General features: G+C 41.9%; 1 protein-coding gene across 1 annotated transcript in view; it reads left to right on the top strand.

Moving 5' to 3' along the window:
* The window catches only part of CNTN5 (contactin 5), a 286,998-nt gene that overhangs the window by 100,354 nt on the left and 165,628 nt on the right, over positions 1 to 21,016 (top strand). The window contains exon 7 of the mRNA XM_075720796.1: positions 18,370 to 18,472. Coding sequence (XP_075576911.1) covers positions 18,370 to 18,472 — 103 coding nt within the window. The remainder of the gene's footprint in view (positions 1 to 18,369; positions 18,473 to 21,016) is intronic.

Raw genomic sequence — 21,016 nt, 5'->3', positions numbered from 1 at the left:
CTAATTCTATTGATTAATTCTATGTGATTAATAGTCTTACATAATGACAGAACATATAGTTGTCAAGGTATTAAGGATGTTCATTTCTACTTTTCCATGATGGAATCTTTTCTGCGTGTGCTTACTTAGGTTGAACTTTGGGATATGCTGTTTGAACATTGCTGGGTTATCTGAAGATCTCTTTCCCAACATTAAGAAAAGTTTGGAAGAAGTCATAATAATTTCCCCAATGATGCAAATTAAGCAATAAAAAGGGCCGGTATAGGGTAGTAAGGTAATAAATAATACATAAAAATAAAGATAGAGTGAAATCAACAGTTTCACAGACAAGCTATTTCCATCCCTGAACAATGCTGATAGTTGTTAATTAACTGATAATTAGCATTAAAAAGATTTGCTTAAAGATTAACCTGAATGTTTATGATCTGTTAGTTTGCCCACTCCAGATATGCACAGATTTTTTTTTTTTTTCCTACTTGCATTACTAGTTTTGTCTTCTAATGTGTTTATTCATATGGAGCTGAATTGTAGAAAACGCAAAGCACACCTAGATTGTAATGGGAGTTGAAAATACTTATCCAGCTGTGACTTAATCCTGCCAGGTTTTCTGGATTTTCTGACCTTGTAGGCTGCCTCTTTCATGTGGATTATATTGCAAGATCATTAACTTACATTTTTAAGTGTCCAGTCACATCTCATATTTGAACTGTGCAAGTCCATAAAAACTGTGCAAGACAAGGTGTAAACTGTGGCAACTCCTCCTAATGCTCCAGGACAGAACTCAAACCTGAAATAATCCTACTTCCATTTTTTTTCAAGCAGAGCCAAACTGTCTGGGCAAAATCAAGTTTGATCTCTAGCAGTATACAAAGACTGATAGCACTGACAGACACATCAAAGTACTCAAGGTCTGCTCCAGGGTAAGACTGACAAAATGGCAATGTCCCTGGACAGACATTACTCCTGTAGTAAACGTGTTGATTACTACAAATTGTAGTGAACATGTTGTTTACTACAAATTGTAATGAGATATTTTAATGATGGGTCATTATGAAACTGAAAATAAAAGACTTCCCACAATCCCTGCTTTTCTCTACTAAAAATACAGGATTACAGGTATTTTGAAGAAACACTTTTTATGTGTTTTGTTCTGGCTCTTGTGTCTAGATCCCACTGCAAGGTTGTCAAAAATAATAGGATGAAAGTCAGCATTAAAAAAAACCCAGTATAATCTGATTTTAATTAAAAAAGAAAACAAGGACATATATATATAATAGGACAGGGGGCATGTGTTGGTTTTGGGCTTTTTTTTTTTTTTTCCCCAAAAAAATAGTGGTGTTTTCTTCCATTTATAAAATCTGTTACAGTCAGCACCAGTGGTCCTTCCACCTAAAATTCTCAGTGAAAATCTATGGGTAGGCAGGAAGTTTTATAGAGGGCTCCTATACAATAACCCTTTACAGAGTGTTTTATAGGGATTGTAGCATGGCTCAAGTGCACTATCAAACAGTACACAAAAGTTCAAAGACACTATTTGTAAAATATGTAGGCTAAAAAAAAGTATAGAGAAAACATCCTGGGATGGTCTTTTGACAATATAAAAGGGCTGAACCCAAGGGAGTATTTCTGAAGGAAAACTGGGAAAGGTTTGGAAAAGATTAGGTTCCAGCACTGTGTGTAGAACAAGAACTCTTACATTGTGAAACAGTTTGCTTTGAGTTTAGTTTACTTTGAGCAAGGAGTTTCAATTGCTAAGTTTTCACACTAGTTTATAGAAATACTATCTGCTGGAAATGAACTTGTTGCTTTTTTTAATTAGCTAAAGTAATTTAAGATTCTAGACAAATATCATCTTGCACATCTTCTGCATTCATGTTTTCTTCTTTTGCTTCTCCTTCTGATGATTTATGAAACTATTACTATACAAAATGAAAGAGTTAACTGATCCATATACAGAGTATACAAAGCATAAAAAAAATGAACTGGAGAAAAAATGTTCCTCCAAATTCAACTCAGTATTAGGAATGCTAATCCTCGCAGTCACCAAGGGGAAGGGCTCCAGAGCGGACGCTCGTGCCAGGGCATCCTTGCTGAGGCGGCAAAAAGCACAGGGCGAGAGCGGGCAACCCAGCCCCCAGCCTAGAGCGGGGGAGAGCAGGAAAGGGCGAGCTGCTGACGTGCGGCAGCTCTGGCGCAGCGTGGGTAGGGACAGGAGTGACGGCGGCCAAACCCCCCACCTATAAAAGCAGCCCCCAGGGAGTGCGAGAGACCAGGACGTGGCGCGTCCATTTGCGCGTCAGTTCGCGTGGGGAACGCCAAGTGCCCCTGCTCCTGGTTCCAAAGGGAAACTCAGGCAGTGGTCATCGCCATCCCAGGAGAACACCTGGCAGCTATGGTCACCACCCGCCCGAAAGCCTCCGCCAGAAGGAATGCGGCGACCCAGACGGAGCTCCCGCACAAACACACAGCCGTCCAGGTCGCCGGCTGCAGGGAGTGCCTGGGCCTGTCGCTTGTACCGCAGGGCAGCGGAGATGGCAAATGTCTTCGCTGTGAGCAGGGAGATGATCTGCTCAGCCTGGTGGCAGAGCTGAAGGAGGAGGTGGAAAGGCTGAGGAGTATCAGGGAGTGCGAGAGGGAGATAGACTGGTGGAGCCGCACCCTGCCCTCCCTGGGGCCAGGGCAGCAGGCGGAGGCCCCACAAGGAGCGGAGGATCCCCTGCCCTCTGACCAGCAAGCAGAAGGAGGGGATCCAAGAGACAGGGGGGAATGGAAACAGGTCCCTGCCCGGGGCGGCAGGCGAATCCCCTCCCGGCCTCCCTCACCTTCCCAGCTGCCCCTACACAACAGATACGGGGCTCTGGAAGTTGAGGGCCAGGCAAGCAGGGAGGGAGGTGAAGGCGAAGGTCCAGCCAGGGGGTTGCCGAGGGCCAGTCAGTCAGCCCTATGCATTACAACGGCCCCTGTTAAGAAAAAAAGGAGGGTAATTGTGGTGGGTGATTCCCTCCTGCGGGGAACTGAGGGCCCGATCTGCCACCCGGACCCATCCCACAGGGAAGTCTGCTGCCTCCCTGGGGCCCGGGTTAGGGACATTACGAGGAAACTCCCCGACCTCGTGAGGCCCTCCGATTATTACCCGTTGCTGGTTGTACAGGTGGGCAGTGATGAGATTGCAGAGAGAAGACCTAAAGCAATGAAGAGGGACTTCAGAGCACTGGGGCGATTGGTCGCAGGATCGGGAGTGCAGGTAGTGTTTACCTCAATCCTGTCAGTGGCAGCAAGGAATGCTGAAAGGAATGGGAAAACTCACCTGATTAACAGGTGGCTCAGAGGCTGGTGCCGTCAGTGGAATTTTGGGTTTTTCAACCACAGGGAGGTTTACACGGCACCGGGCCTGCTGGCAGCTGATGGAGATCGGCTGTCTCCAAAGGGGAAAAGGATCCTCGCCCATGAGTTGGCGGGACTCATTGACAAGGCTTTAAACTAGGTTTGAAGGGGGAAGGGGATATACACGGGCCCGCTAGTGAGGAGCCCAGGGGCAGCATGGCAACATTGGGGGTGAAATCGATAGACCGGCTCAAGTGCATCTACACCAATGCACGTAGCATGGGCAACAAACAGGAGGAGCTGGAAGCCATTGTGCAGCAGGATAGCTATGACATAGTCGCCATCACAGAAATGTGGTGGGACGACTCTCATGACTGGAGTGCTGCACTGGAGGGCTATAAGCTCTTCAGAAGGGATAGGCAGGGAAGGAAAGGCGGTGGGGTGGCTCTGTATGTTAGGGAGTGTTTTGACTGGATAGAGCTCGACAGTGGTGATGATAAGGTCGAGTGCTTATGGGTTAGGATGAGGGGGAAGGCCAGCAAGGCAGATGTCCTGTTGGGAGTCTGCTATAGACCACCCAACCAGGATGTAGAGATAGATGAAGCATTCTACAAGCGGTTGGCAGAAGTCTCACAATCACCAGCCCTTGTTCTTCTGGGGACATCAACTTGCCAGACATCTGCTGGAAATACAACACAGCAGAGAGGCAACAGTCTAGGTAGTTCCTAGAGTGTGTGGAGGATAGCTGTCTGATGCAGCTGGTAAGGGAGCCTACCAGGGGAGGTGCCTCACTTGACCTGCTGTTTACTAAAAGAGAAGGTCTTGTGGGAGATGTCATGGCCAGAGAACATCTTCAGCTTAGTGACCATGATATGATAGAGTTCTCAACTCTTGGCAATGTAAAAGAGGAGGGGCAGCAAAATTGTTATCATGGACTTCCGGAGGGCAGACTTTGGCCTCTTCAGGATGCTGGTTGGGAAAGTCCCTTGGGAGGCAGTCCTGAAAGGCAAAGGGGTCCAGGAAGTCTGGGCCTTCTTCAAGAAGGAAGTCTTAAGGGCGCAGGAGCGGGCTGTCCCCGTGTGCCGTAAGACCAACCGGTGGGGAAGACGACCAGCCTGGCTGAACAGGGAGCTTTTGCGGGGACTCAGGGAAAAAAGGAGAGTCTACTGCCTTTGGAGGAAGGGGCGGGCAACTCAGGAGGAGTACAGGGATCTTGTTAGGTCCTGCAGGGACAATATTAGAAAAGCAAAAGCCCAGCTAGAACTCAGTCTGGCCAATGCTGTAAAAGATAATAAAAATGCTTTTATAAGTACATCAGCAATAAAAGGAGAGCCAAGGAGGATCTCCATCCCTTGCAGGATGTGGGGGGGAACATTGTTACCAACGTCAAGGAAAAGGCTGAGGTACTTAACGCCTTCTTTGCCTCTGTGTTTAACAGCCAAACCAGTCATCCCCAGGGTACTCAGGCCCCTGAGCTAGAGGATAGGGATGGGTACCAGAATGGAGCCCACATAGTCCAGAAGGAAGCAGTTAAACGACCTGCTATGCCACCTGGATGCTCACAAGTCTATGGGGCCAGATGGGATCCACCCGAGAGTATTGAGGGAGCTGGCAGAGGAGCTTGCCAAGCCACTTTCCATCATCTATCAGCAGTCCTGGTTAACAGGGGAGGTCCCTGATGACTGGAGGCTTGCCAATGTGATGCCCACCTACAAGAAGGGCCGGAAGGAGGACCCGGGAAACTACAGGCCTGTCAGCCTGACCTCAGTGCCAGGAAAGATTATGGAGAGGTTCATATTGAGTGAACTCAACAGGCATGTGCAGGTCAACCAGGGGATCAGGCCCAGCCAGCATGGGTTCATGAAAGGCAGGTCCTGCTTGACCAACTTGAACTCCTTTTATGACCTGGTGACCTGCCTGGTAGATGATGGAAAGGCTGTGGATGTCATTTACCTGGACTTTAGCAAAGCTTTTGACACAGTCCCCCATAATATTCTCCTTGGGAAGCTGGCAGCTCATGGCTTGGACGGGTGTAGTCTTCGCTGGCTAAAAAACTGGTTGGGTGGCCGAGCCCAGAGAGTAGTGGTAAATGGAGTTAAGTCCAGTTGGTGACCGGTCACGAGCAGTGTTCCCCAGGGCTCAGTTTTGGGGCCTGACTTGTTTAATATATTTATCAATGATCTGGGTGAGGGGATTGAGTGCACTCTCAGTAAGTTTGCAGATGACACCAAGCTGGGTGGGCATGTTGATCTGCTAGAGGGTAGGATGGCCCTGCAGAGGGACCTGGACAGGCTGGACCGATGGGACGAGGCCAACTGTATGGGGTTTAACAAGGCCAAGTGCCGGGTCCTGCACTTGGGTCACAACAACCCCATGCAGCGCTACAGGCTTGGGGAAGAGTGGCTGGAAAGATGCCTGGCCGAAAAGGACCTGGGAGTGTTGGTAGACAGCTGGCTGAACATGAGCCAGCAGCGTGCCCAGGTGGTCAAGAAGGCCAACAGCATCCTGGCTTGTATCAGGAATCGTGTGGCCAGCAGGAGCAGGGAGGTGACTGTGCCCCTGTACTCAGCGCTGGTGAGGCTACACCTGGAATACTGTGTCCAGTTTTGGACCCCTCACTACAAGAAAGACATTGAGGTGCTGGAGCGTGTCCAGAGAAGGGCAATGGAGCTGGTGAAGGGTCTGGAGCACAGGCCTTATGAGGAGTGTCTGAGGGAACTGGGGTTGTTTAGTCTGGAGAAGAGGAGGCTGAGGGGAGACCTTATCGCTCTCTAGAACTACCTGAAAGGAGGTTGTAGTGAGGTGGGTGTTGGTCTCTTCTCCCAAGTAGGTAGCGATAGGACGAGAGGAAATGGGCTCAAGCCACACCAGGGGAGGATTATGTTGGATAAAAATTTCTTCACGGAAAGGGTGGTCAAGCATTGGAAGAGGCTTCCCAGAGAGGTGGTGGAGTCACCATCCTTGGAAGTGTTCAAAAAACGGGTAGATGTGGCACTTTGGGACATGGTTTAGTCTAGTCTACCCTTAATTGGTTTAGTGTGGACTTGGTAGTGTAGGTTAATGATTGGACTGGATGATCTTAAAGGTCTTTTCCAACCTAAATGATTCTATGATTCTATGATTCTATCAAACTGTAGCTATTAAGATTTCAGACAGACGTGTGTTGGTAAGACTTTAATTAATGGTGACTAAATTGAAATTTGTGCAAATTGATAATGAGAATAACATTTATAGTTGCCAATGGCTTCAGATTATTAAGAATGGTCATACATCATGTTATATATCTTACTGTCTCAGGATCTTGGATACAAATTCACAAGTGACAGCTGCTTTGCAGTCATGGGGTATGGCATAATGTTCAAATAAGAATGACCTGTCAGTTTGGTGTTCTTGTCAACATAGTGAAATAATTTGATTGTGAAAAGAAGGAATTTTGTTTGAGGTTAGGACTGTAGTAATTTATAACAAGCATGATTTGTTGCATTTGGATCTAAAACAATGGGTATTTCAATAGCTGTTGCTAATGAATGACAAATGTTAGTGTTAGTTTGATCTTTCTTATGGAGGAAATAATAGGTACTTGCATTTGCATGGTTATATGAGGAGTCTCAACTAAAAAACATTTCCCATTTACAAAGCTCTTTCCAGTTAATTAGATAAAAATGAATATTAGAGCAACACTACTTTGTGTCCTAATTGATCAGAACCCAATGAAAAATTCCTCTCTGGACACTGCAACAGTTTTGACACTTGTGGTACCTAACTGGAAAGGGGATATTTTGTTTTCATCCTCTAAAAGAACAGTGCAGGTTGAAGAAAAATGGAGCTTAAGGCCATATTTGAAGTACAAACAATTATGTCATTTACTATAGGAGAAATGATGTTCTTCGAGAACTGTGAACATGCCATCAGAAAAATAATTAGAAACCCTGTGAAAATTAGATCCTTTTCCTAATAATTTAGATTAAATAATATTTTCCAGGTTTCTGAATAGCTTTTGTGAGCCTGATCTGGAGGAACAGAAGGCAATTGGAAAGGAGGAACAATAAACATTGGCCAGTGATGCCCAAAAGAAATCTGCCACATATTTTTTATGCCAAGTTCAGCACAATCTCCTCCCCTGTAAAAACAGAATGGAACAAAAAAAACCCCAATGATAGTTCTTTTGGCTTTTTGTTGACTCATATTCTTTGGCCTCTCAAGCAAGACAGCATGTTGTCTACTGTAGTGGAGTCCTGATTTTTCTTGATGTGTATGGCTGCTCAGAAAAATTATCTATATACATAGTCAGTGAAAATGTTCAGGTTATCATGTTTCCATACAACTACATATGCACAAATCTTCATACTGGAACATTGTACACAAGCCATTCAGATGCCCTGAATGTCCAAAGTGTGAAGCTTGGTTTCATCCAATGCCGGATGTGCTGAGTTTAGGAGATCTTAGATGATAAATTACATATATGTGAGAAATATCACGGATTAAAGTCTAGGTTATAACTCAGTAAAGACTTCTCTACATAGAGAGAGACATCAATCTTGGTCATAGTTACTGCTTGATGTTTTCAAACACAAGCAAACAGAGGTCTCTGCAGCCCAAATTGTAGGCTAGAAATTTTGGCCTCTTGTTTGAAGAACTAGAGAAAATACCACTGCTACCCTTATTGCTTATTCTGAGCTTACCTCATTGCTTTTGTGTCTTTAGGGGTTTGCCCCAGTTCCCTTTACTTCAGTCATAACACACCCGCTTGTAACTGAGAATGGAGTGCTTTTAGTTGTATTCGCTGTTTAAGAAAGGTAGAAAGCTCTCGTGTATGTATGACATACATACATGACATTTATTAGTTACAAATAACTAATTTTTAAAATATTTCAGGATAGGAATACCATTTCTAGAAAGGGTTTTCTAGTCAGAGTTCAGAGAGTAACTCCTGGACTAGTGAAATGGGGTATAATACAAAGATGGATTTTAAAGTGGGAAGAGGAAAGTTTTGTTTAAGCTTTAGTTAAACATTTTGTTTTGGTGAAATGTAACCTCCTTCTACTTTTATACCTTCATAATCAGAAATACATTAACATCTTATTTCCTAGTTGTAAACTGAAAAACAGTTTACTCCCTTCTTGTGTGGTATTCATTACAATATTTTTTCCCAGAAACTGAATTACTAAATTTTCTTTGATATTAGGATAGATAAGGAAAGACTTCTTTCCATCCATTGATATGTGATATGATTTGCTCGCTGAGTAATATATGAAAACACTGTTGGTACTTTAGTGTTCAGTGCATTGCAGAATGCAATTTCACATGAGCATTTTTAGGGCTTCTCAAAGGATAAATTTATAGCTCAAAACTCGGCTAAGAGATCCCTAAGTGGAAGGAATATTGTGGACAGTTATCATAAAACAACCATTCCCACAGTAAATTTTTAGAGACTTACAGCAGGTGCTGATACTTCCATTTAGAATAAGATTAATGGCAGGTAAGTCAATAAATTCTTCCCAATGCATTGAAAATTTCTGCTGCAGTCAGGATGTAATGGTAGGTGTCGTCATTATATTTGAATTAATTCGGTTTGTGCTGTGAATTTACTGTCATTGTAAATGTGTATATTCAGGCCTTTCTCTTCCAAATAAATATCTGGGGACATTTAATGGTGCAGGTCTACAGGGAAAATGCTAAATATTCATTTGTCACAAAAAGACCCACATGATAGACAACCCTAGTTTGCATCACAGATTATTGATAGGAGAAAAAATTATACATGAACATTCCTAACATAGTTTCTTAGTCAAAAATTTCTTGGGTTTGGATACATATTCACACAACAGATCATAATTACAATGTGGTAGGAAACTCAATTTCTGGTCTGTAAAATTATTAGAAAATTCTCATGCAGCAGGACAAGTTCATCACTCCTCAGGAGGTTTCCCAGAAATTGAGAGGAACATCCAAACCAATAAGAATCCCTCTTAATTTTGCGATTAGAGCACTATCCAGGCTGTAAGAAAAACAGATTAACATTCCTACACCATCTGAGTAAGATCAGGGAGCTCACCCAAAGCTCTCAGGCAAACATTCTTAATCGCTGAACTGCGGGGGTTGTATCTTTTGCTGATAAAATAATGGCAAGTATAAATCTGTGCCTAATCTTTCCCTTGAGTATAGGAAATCTTTGGCTTTCATTTTCTCCCTAGCACTCTGATGACGTTTAGCCAGGAATCTTATATTCTTTTCTAGCTACTGTCTCAAAAGCTTATCAGCCACTTATTCAAGTATTCCCTGTAACCTGTTCCATTCAAAATTAGTTTCTGAAGTAAGTTAAAGAGCTATTACTTAAACAGTTTGAAACAAACCCAAACCAGTTTAGCTGAAAAGGTTTACAGAGCCATCATGGAAGCTATGCTCTGGGAGATTCAAAAGGGTAGTTAATATCTAGAAGATTAATGGAACAGAAGCATTAGCCTCTACACAGCTGAAGGAAGATGATGTGTCATGATTTCTCAGCAGTCTTGATTTTTTTTTTTTTTTTCCATGAAAACAGAAAGTTTTTTTGTGTGGATACAGTCATAGACTCACAATTTTTCTACACTCTTCATTTGAGGTTGTAAAAGTCATGGAGTGGCAGGCTAAATGAAGAGGTAGAGCAGTCTTTTTCAAAGTGATAATGACTGATATCCTGTCTGTAGCTCTTTCAGTTGTGCTTGGCTGAAAGGATTGACAGTCAGAAACTGATCTTGCTACTTTATTCCATTCTCCATTTCCATTAAATAGCCCACAGGGGATAATGTAAACAGTTTTAGCTGTAGTAATATCTGTAAATGTTTGAAATTCTATTACATCTATTCCTGTGGTATGTGAGCACCTCACAATCAGTGTTTATCACATTATTGTGATTTAGTGAATTGTGTCATCTCTATTTTTTGATGGAAAACTAAAATATAGACAACAGTTTAGCTAAGGGTCCATAGGACACTTTGGGTAGTGGGGATTTGAACTCAAGTCACATATTTGCAGCCAAGTCAGAGGAATAACATGTTAAATGAAACTACTTACTAAAATTAAATCTTATTTAATGAAGATTTTTCTTTACCTGAGTTGCAGAATATGTAATAATTGCTTTGTAATAATTGTATTGTTGTAAAAAAATATCTGAAGGAGGGAATAGGGAAATAATTTCTTCTATAAATATTGAGCTCCATTTCTGCCCGTGTGACTAACAAGCCATTAATTCTAACAAGGTCAAGTTGTGCTTAGTCCTGGGATATGTTCAGTCATTTGAATCAGTGCCTTTTTTGGTAATCAGAGATATAACAGAAGGGTTATTAGTGTTTCATCTCAGTTCAACTTCACCCAGCCAGGGAAGACCCTGGCTAGACAGAAATGTGGAGAGCCTTCCTTCTCACACACGCTGGAAGGGCAGAGATCCAGAAACTGGGAAATGTAAGGTGAGATGACTTGTTTCACAATAAATCCCAGGGGTAAGATTTACTTAAACAAACAGGAAAGTTTGGCTCTTAACCCCTTTTTTAATACCAGCCTAAATTTCAAGATTTGATAAGTTAGATTTATTTTGAAGTGGTGTGTTTCATACCAATCATAAATTCAGCACTTTCATACTTAGAGCTGAACTCAGCTGAAAGGAACATCTTGTGAAGTAGGGAGTGTAGTAAACTACTTAGCTTAAGGAAGACTCAATCATGGGGGTCTTCTCTGGGCAGATAAAAGATTGTCCAAAAGGAGGTATTTTCATGGGAAGGCAGAACACAGGAGCATTGAGAACACCTCCCTGTTCCTCCATACTGCTCAGACCACATGCGCTTTGTGATTTGTTATCCGCTTGAAAATCGGATATTATGTTTTATTCTGTGCTGATAAATTTTATTTATTGTTATATTTCATGTTTGATAACTGGAAATAAAAAATTACTGAGAGAATTTTTTACGGCCTTAACCAAACCTCTGAAAGAGAGTCATGTATATAAGCCTGAGAGAGATTGATTTTAATGCACGTAACTCAAGGCCTCAATATTTCTTAAAAGTCCGGGTTCCTTTTAGCACCTGATACAAATGAACAAAAATCTTGATGAAAATACAGATGGTGGTTGGTTTACCATTACTGACTCATAGCCGCCAAAACAGAAACTGGGAAAGATAAAGAGCCTGGAGGTACAACAGCCGTAGCAAACCAATGATAGTGTAACATGGGAAGGTAAGGCCTTGATAATTCCCTTGATGTCTATGCAACTGTAATGGCCTTCTTGGTCTCCACGATCATAAATAATAAGGATGAAAAATATCCCTTTGCAATAATAGACTTTTGTTTCCTAATTTTCATAGGGACACCAAGCAATTGCTTGATAATTTTTCTACATTTTTCTGCCAGTTGCTGCAGGCATGTCACTTGCTAGTGTAACAATAACCCAGAAGAACAGGACATGGTGCAAAGCATTAGGAGATCAGCATTTCATTAGGAATATGAAATGATGACATGACTCGCAAAGAGCATTCAATAATCGTACAGATTGCACCTACTAAAGGGAGTTAATGTAAGTTAAAAACAGAAGATCTGAAAGATAATATTGTCCCTCAGATGTGTTCAGAAGTACTGCATTATTTTAAAGGCAAGAATAATTTAATCCTATTTTAAGTTGCACTTTTTTCAGGGCTAAAAAAAGTTTAATAGTATATGACAATTCAACACAATGAATTTCAGGAATAGTGTCTTACACAAAAGCAAAACGGAAATTTTTTTAATTCATTGAATCACAAAACCTGTCAGCAAGTATGCACAGTCAACAGATGCCAGAGATTTAAAAAGCACACCTCAGTTGTATAAGGCTGCATCATAAAACCTGAATGAACTATTTTCAATAGTGTTTACTGCAAGGGAACTTAGGGAGTATTCCCTATCAAGACTGAAGTTCTTGTAATTGAAGTTTCAATAGAAGAAATTTTAGAAGAAATATTGACATTACAAACACTAACAAATCCCCAAGGCCAAACTCATATACAGAAGCAAGCGAGATGTACCACTTTCCTTCACCTGGCCTCAGGCCTTGAAGGAGTGTAAGTAGAAAAGGTGTTTTTTTAAAAATAGGGACTCCTAGGAACATCTGAGGAACTACAGACCAGTAACTCTGACTTCTGTGTCAAGTGTTTTGATAGCAAATACATAGAAAAGTACAACTAGTAGGATTGTATTTATCACATTACCATACAGTAATTTTACCATACAGTTGTATACCATGAACACAGCTTTTAAACAGGGAAGTTATGCTTCAATCTGTGTACAACTTTCCTGAAGAGTCTGAGAGAATATGAATAGGTAACACTGTGTACTTTAATTTCAAATAGCTCTTGACAGGGTCACTCATCATAGGCTGTCAAAGAAATTAAATTCTCAGAGGGGTTGAAGGACAGCCCCATTTTGAATTAACAACAGATAAAAAAAATCCACCTGTTGTAGGAGCATCTGATCAGTTTGGAGAACAAAGAGATTGTCAGTGAAGCCACAGAATACTTTTCTGGGACTTCACCATTCAACACATAAACCATCTATAAAGGAAATGAACACAGAGTTAGAAAAGCTTGTTGATATAAAATTATTAAGGATAGTTAAAATTAAACCTAACTGTGAATAGCTGCAAAAGGATATTGTGACAATAGAGTGGATAGGTGACAAACAATGTCACCCAGTACAAACTTATGTAATACATAAACCTAAAAATATAATACCTTTATTAGATATTATCAGTAAAGAGATTAGGGTGCCGTTGTGGATGAACATCAGCTCAAGTGCAAAAAGGCAAATGGAACTGAGTTGTGAGGAAAGCAATAAGGAACAAACAAAACCAAAAAAAAGCCAAAGGGAGAAAAAAAACTATGATAGGAAGATCTACAACTTCAATATTGCTGTGCGGTTCTCATCTTCCCATCTCAAAATGATAGAATGGAATTTGAAACAGTGCAACACAAGCACTAGGAATGATTGCAAGTTTATTAAAGATTCACTGTAAGGAAGGATTAATAGTCTGGGATTTTTCAGTCTATAAAAGACACAGCTAAAAGGGGATATGACAGATATCTTATAAAATCATGAATGACTCAACTGAGATGAATCAGAAACTGGTATTCTTAATCACAAAAAAAGCCAGAAAACAGTAAAAGAAGTCACAAGGATTGTAATTAAGTTATGAAATTTATTGACATAGTACAAGTCACTGGGCATACATTTTTTATGACAGATTAGACTATGAATGACTTCAGTCTAGACTATGGAAAATTTTAATTGACTACAATTTGTTTGATGCCCTGACTTTATTTTAATACCCAGGACACAAAGGTTAACTCCCTTTTTTCTACAAAACCAAACCAAAACAAAAAAACCCAACCAAAAAACTTATAAGCTTTAATGATAGAACTGGTTCAGAATTTGCCTTTTCATACAAGGGGCAGTATTCCTCTGCAAGTTCATAAAGCAGTGTCAAAACATTGATTTAGTCATGTTTTTGAGGAAAAATGGGTCACTATGGCTAATAAATGTGTATCTGCATGATTATGTTTTTTAAAAAGAAATTTACTGCTACTTATAAAGCCACAGTCATTCTGGAATTACATTGTTTGAATTAAAAGCATTTTATGCTTTCTACTTCTGTTATTTGATTCACGTATCAGACACATTTAGGTTTTCAAAATAAACTTAAGCCCCTAAAGACATGTTTAAATGCATATGTGTTTAGACTTCCTCCCAGAACCAAGCTGCAGGAGCCTGTGGGACAACAGCCCCACTTGAAACTCCTGAGTCCCATGAGGAACATTTGAAAGGATAGAAGTATGTGTTTTACCATTTCAGCCTTCTTTTTTTTTTTCTGTGATAAGTTGTGGGTTGTTTTTCCACCTATCTCTGCCAGCTGGTCCTCTCTCAGCTGCAAATCTCATATTCCCCTACTTCCATGTTCCTCCTTATGTTCCTTTCTTTTCTCTTTCTTGCATAAGGTATCTCTTTCTTCTCCTTTCTTTTCCTCTCTTGTTTCTATTTGGCTGATGGAGATCAGCTGTCTCCAAGGGGGAAAAGGATTCTCGCCCATGAGTTAGCAGGACTCATTGAGAGGGCTTTAAACTAAGTTTGCAAGGGGAAGGGGATATAAACGGGCCCGCTAGTGAGGAGCCCAGGGGCAGCATGGCAACATTGGGGGTGAAATCGATAGACCAGCTCAAGTGCATCTACACCAATGCACGTAGCATGGGCAACAAACAGGAGGAGCTGGAAGCCCTTGTGCAGCAGAATGGCTATGACATAGTCGCCATCACAGAAATGTGGTGGGATGACTCTCATGACTGGTGTACTGCACTGGAGGGCTATAAGCTCTTCAGAAGGGATAGGCAGGGAAGGAAAGGCGGTGGGGTGGCTCTGTATGTTAGGGAGTGTTTTGACTGGATAGAGCTCGACAGTGGTGATGACAAGGTTGAGTGCTTATGGGTAAGGATGAGGGGGAAGGCTGGAAAGGCGGATGTCCTGTTGGGAGTCTGCTATAGACCACCCAACCAGGATGTAGAGATAGATGAAGCATTCTACATTGGCAGAAGTCTCACAATCACCAGCCCTTGTTCTTCTGGGGGACATCAACTTGCCAGACATCTGCTGGAAGGCAGAGAGGCAACAGTCTAGGTAGTTCCTAGAGTGTGTGGAGGATAGCTGTCTGATGCAGCTGGTAAGGGAGCCTACCAGGGGAGGTGCCTCACTTGACCTGCTGTTTACTAAAAGAGAAGGTCTTGTGGGAGATGTCATGGCCAGAGGACATCTTCAGCTTAGTGACCATGATATGATAGAGTTCTCAACTCTTGGCAATGTAAAAGAGGAGGGGCAGCAAAATTGTTATCATGGACTTCCGGAGGGCAGACTTTGGCCTCTTCAGGATGCTGGTTGGGAAAGTCCCTTGGGAGGCAGTCCTGAAAGGCAAAGGGGTCCAGGAAGTCTGGGCCTTCTTCAAGAAGGAAGTCTTAAGGGCGCAGGAGCGGGCTGTCCCTGTGTGCCGTAAGACCAACCGGTGGGGAAGACGACCAGCCTGGCTGAACAGGGAGCTTTTGCGGGGACTCAGGGAAAAAAGGAGAGTCTACTGCCTTTGGAGGAAGGGGCGGGCAACTCAGGAGGAGTACAGGGATCTTGTTAGGTCCTGCAGGGACAATATTAGAAAAGCAAAAGCCCAGCTAGAACTCAGTCTGGCCAATGCTGTAAAAGATAATAAAAATGCTTTTATAAGTACATCAGCAATAAAAGGAGAGCCAAGGAGGATCTCCATCCCTTGCAGGATGTGGGGGGGAACATTGTTACCAACGTCAAGGAAAAGGCTGAGGTACTTAACGCCTTCTTTGCCTCTGTGTTTAACAGCCAAACCAGTCATCCCCAGGGTACTCAGGCCCCTGAGCTAGAGGATAGGGATGGGTACCAGAATGGAGCCCACATAGTCCAGAAGGAAGCAGTTAAACGACCTGCTATGCCACCTGGATGCTCACAAGTCTATGGGGCCAGATGGGATCCACCCGAGAGTATTGAGGGAGCTGGCAGAGGAGCTTGCCAAGCCACTTTCCATCATCTATCAGCAGTCCTGGTTAACAGGGGAGGTCCCTGATGACTGGAGGCTTGCCAATGTGACGCCCACCTACAAGAAGGGCCGGAAGGAGGACCTGGGGAACTACAGGCCTGTCAGCCTGACCTCGGTGCCAGGAAAGATTATGGAGCAGTTCATATTGAGTGAACTCAAAAGGCAAGTGCAGGTCAACCAGGGGATCAGGCCCAGCCAGCATGGGTTCATAAAAGGCAGGTGCTGCTTGACCAACCTGATCTCCTTTTATGACCTGGTGACCCACCTGGTAGATGAAGGAAATTCTGTGGATATCATTTACCTGGACTTTAGCAAAGCCTTTGACACAGTCTCCCATAGCATTCTCCTTGGGAAGCTGGCAGCTCATGGCTTGGACGGGCGTAGTCTTTGCTGGGTAAAAAACTGGTTGGGTGGCCGAGCCCAGAGAGTAGTGGTGAATGGAGTTAAGTCCAGTTGGTGACCAGTCACGAGTGGTGTTCCCCAGGGCTCTGTTTTGGGGCCAGCCTTGTTTAATATCTTTATCAATGATCTGGATGAGGGGATTGAGTGCACTCTCAGTAAGTTTGCAGATGACACCAAGTTGGGTGGGCATGTTGATCTGCTAGAGGGTAGGATGGCCCTCAGAGGGACCTGGACAGGCTGGACCGATGGGACGAGGCCAACTGTATGGGGTTTAACAAGGCCAAGTGCCGGGTCCTGCACTTCGGTCACAACAACCCCATGCAATGCTACAGGCTTGGGGAAGAGTGGCTGGAAAGCTGCCTGGCCGAAAAGGACCTGGGAGTGTTGGTAGACAGCTGGCTGAACATGAGCCAGCAGCGTGCCCATGTGGCCAAGAAGGCCAACAGCATCCTGGCTTGTATCAGGAATGCTGTGGCCAGCAGGAGCAGGGAGGTGACTGTGCCCCTGTACTCGGCGCTGGTGAGGCTGCACCTGGGATACTGTGTCCAGTTTTGGGCCCCTCACTACAAGAAGGACATTGAGGTGCTGGAGCGTGTCCAGAGAAGGGCAATGAAGCTGGTGAAGGCTCTGGAGCACAGGCCTTATGAGGAGCGGCTGAGGGAACTGGGGTTGTTTAGCCTGGAGAAGAGGAGGCTGAGGGGAGACCTTATTACTCTCTACAACTACCTGAAAGGAGGTTGTAGTGAGGTGGGTGTTGGTCTCTTCTCCCATGTAGTTAGCGATAGGACGAGAGGAAATGGGCTTAAGCTGCGCCAGGGGAGGTTTAGGTTGGATATTAGGAAAAATTTGTTCATGGAAAGGGTAGTCAAGCGTTGGAAGAGGCTGCCCAGAGAGGTGGTAGAGTCACCATCCCTGGAAGCGTTCAAAAAATGGGTAGACGTAGCACTTTGGGACATGGTTTAGTCTAGTCTACCCTTAATTGGTTTAGTGTGGACTTGGTAATGGTAGGTTAATGGTTGGACTGGATGATCTTAAAGGTCTTTTCCAACCTAAATGATTCTATTAATCTATAGTTCTTTGGCGACTCTTGACTGATTTTTATAGATTTAGACTAGACTTTTCTTCTTGCTACTGTGTCCACAAGTCAGATTTTATTCAGTTTTCCTCATCTGAAAATCTGAACAATTCTTTCTTTGTTTAATATAGCTTTTAGTTCCTGAGTACCACTTGCCCCAATAGCCCATCTTCTGTCTAACCACACACAGCTGTTAGAGTAATATTCTTCTCCTGCCATTCTGATTATGACATTTCCTCTATGCTGCATCAAATACCTCTCACCTCACCTTTTAAAACCTGTCTCCCTTCCCTGCTCATTTCTCTTTTCCTAAACTCTTGTGATCCTCCAAAGTTGTCAGTCACTCCACAGCAAATCCCAGATAACTTTTGATTTCAGTTTATATTTTTCACATTCCTGAATGTTTTTCTAGTTATAACTTTCTGTACTAAAACTGTTGTCCTGATAAAATTAATCATCTTCCAAATTAGAAGGGTCACTGGAAAGGAAATAACTGAATTTTGTATCTGTCTGCGTATGTCTGTATCTGCATACACAAATGCTCTTACATCATTTGAGTTTTTCTTTCTGAACTTAGAAGGTCCTCATTCGAACACAACATGATATGTTGATTTATTTGTCATAATTGTCACTACACTTGTAGACGAAGCTTTGGTCTATGAAAATTCTCACCCTTCTAAAATTGATTGCCTGCTTTAATCTTTCAAAATGTAGATATTAACCCATGTTTGAGAAAATAAATCATTTTTCTTAAGCTCACTGTTGTGCTGCTGGTAACCCTGAAGAGCATTTTAGAATATGTACTGGACCTGAGCAGAGCATATCAGATCAAACAAGACTATCTCCATCAATTACTAGCTTTACTGCTGGGCAGGTTCAAAAAGCAAGCCGCAGGTTTTTTTCTGTGATAATCTCAACAAATGGAAAACTGACGATATTTATATTTTAAACATTCCTTATTTTCCAGGTGTGATGGGGGAATATGAACCAAAAATTGAAGTCCATTTTCCTTACACAGTTACAGCTGCAAGGGGAACTACTGTTAAGATGGAGTGTTTTGCACTTGGCAAGTAAGTACAGATTCTTTCATAATTAGACATCATTGTTTATTAAGATGTGACATGCCTAATTTGTGTTTTCATTATTTTGCTGGATTTCATTTTCACAGACAGTCCTTACTGCACACTCAAAGTAACCAATTGACTAAATAGCCAATTATGAATTCCCTGCCCAGCCATTTCTATGGACAGTAATTCATTCAAGTTAAAAGACTCTCTATCAAAATGAAAAGTAACGTTTTTGTAAACAAAAAGAGGAAAGCTTTTTATTGCAAATTTTACCAGATTCACCCATTTATTCTCTGATACTATAAATCAGTAAATTAGAGTTTATTCTGCCAAAATATCACAGTTGGAGAATAAACAAGATTAGTAGCTTTTTTTTTCCCCCTAAGTGCATAGTTTATATACAAAGCTAAAAGCACAATGTTTTAAACATGTCCTAACACACTTTGTGGCAGTGCCAATTCTCTAGTTCCTACCTGACCTAATAACACTACTAGAGAACAGGTGTTTAATATTCATGTCAAGGGGGTTTTTTATATGTTTATTGATAAATGAGTTTAGGGAGAGAAAGGTTTTAGAAATACCTCTTTGCTCTTTCATACAAATTAAATAAGAAATGAAATTACTTCTATACACTATTCAGATTACAGAATATAGGACAAAATTGATAACGTTTCAATTTTGTTGTGGCAGTTACTATTATTATTGTTGCCAAGAATAAGCGTGGCAAGGGTAGTATACAGTCAGACAGAACTTAGAAGCAATTCTAGTGATTCAAAGAAATTATTCTTTCTTCTGTACATGTATGTAGCTAAAACCAGGCATTCCATCAGTGATGTTTCACTAGAGACATAAACAAATAGAGACATAAACAAATACAAAGGGTAGGATTTTTTCAAAAATGCCCCATCAAATTCGGGGCAGGGGTGTTGAAAGAAATCTCACTGTATTGAATTCTTTTCAGTTCCTTTTTATAGTGGTGTTCCTTTTGGACATCTCCACCCCCACCCCCGAAGTCATGCTGCTCAATATCATTTATCCTGCTTGGTTTTCTAGTTCATAGCTTATCAAGGCACATACAGGTTCCTAACAGCCTGGCTTTGATTAAGAAATAGTAGAAGGATTGTCTTTGTAACTCCTGTGGAGGAACTTCACAAATCACTGTCTGAGGAGTACTGCATTTCCCATACCAATTCTTCTTACTTATTTACTTAAGTAGAAACAAAACATAAGAGGAAAGGAGTTTTAAGACAATAGTCTATTTTCCTGAGGATCACCACTCCAGCTTGTTTGGCAGGTCTGGTTTTCCAGAGAAACCTTTCAAAGCCTGTCTCTACTACCTGAGAGGGCTTTTAAATGCTTTTATAGTCATTTTGACCTTCATGTGTCACTGGTCACTGCATATTTTTGTTCAGATCTTTCTCTTAACAGTTCCTATTTACTGGTTCGATGAGATATGTCTAAAACTTGCTTCCCTTCTTGACTGTTTTTCCTGTTTGACCAACATCCAGATACTCTCAGTGAGCAGGTCAGCAGAAAGTATTCATAAATAATTACAGAGAAATTCTGACAAAGTATTTTAATTAAGTATTTTAATCTTTTTAGGTCCAGTGAAGTTGAAGGAGAGACAGGACATAGCCAAACCAGTCCAAACAATATGTGGGAGACCATAGCCCCCATACAGGGAGCCATTAGACAGTGACAGTGGCTTTTGCAAATTCATTCCCAACATAAATTTAAACAGTAGTTTAGAAAGCAAATGTGAGGGAAGAACTTCTGTAGGGTAAAACACAACTCATATTTTATATAGTAGAGATAAGGAAGGAGGTACATGAGAGAGGACAGAAAAGCAATAAATGGAGAGATTCTCTGAAATGCTGAAATATATGAAGAAAAGGGCTCTTCTGTAGATACCAGCCTGGCTCCAGGGTCTCTCCTGTCAGCAACACTAACCAATTTTCTGCCAGGTCAACAGTTGGCAACAAGGCCCTTTTAGACTCTTGGCTATGGCTGAAGCAGTAACCAACATGGTAGTTTCCATTTTCTTAGTTTTGCTGGAATTAAATTTCAGTTGCTGGCAGATTACAAGTCAACTGTCACTTTCCGGTGAAGAGGAGGTATGCCACATATTGTCCTTCGCAACCATCACTGACAGGCAAGAAACACAGCTACTGATACCTTTCATCGTCAGCACACTGAGATTTAGTAAACTCCCTCAAAAAGAGTCAGTCACTTAACCAGCCAACCACATAAGGAAGTCGAAGGTTGACAGGAAAGGCTTCAATTAGCTTATTTCCACATTCATATTTGGCATTAACCTTTAATAAACAAGAAACCAAAACCACCTGAACCATCAAGGAATTTAAGGTTATCTAATAAGTTGACCCCATTTGCTGCTGTTGTAATGGGAAGCTATTTTTACCATGCATATTCCTTATCTTCTTTTCACAGCCATTAATGCACAATCAAATCAGCTGAGTCGAAATTGCTTTCAAACTGATATGGTAATAATTACATGAATGACATTTCAGGCCTCATTTGAAACCTGGA

This window comes from Pelecanus crispus, chromosome 1 (assembly GCF_030463565.1).
Source record: "Pelecanus crispus isolate bPelCri1 chromosome 1, bPelCri1.pri, whole genome shotgun sequence".
NCBI classification, from domain to species: Eukaryota; Metazoa; Chordata; class Aves; order Pelecaniformes; family Pelecanidae; genus Pelecanus; species Pelecanus crispus.
The sequence above is the reverse complement of the archived record's forward strand: the minus strand, read 5'-3'. Positions and strand labels throughout refer to the sequence as shown.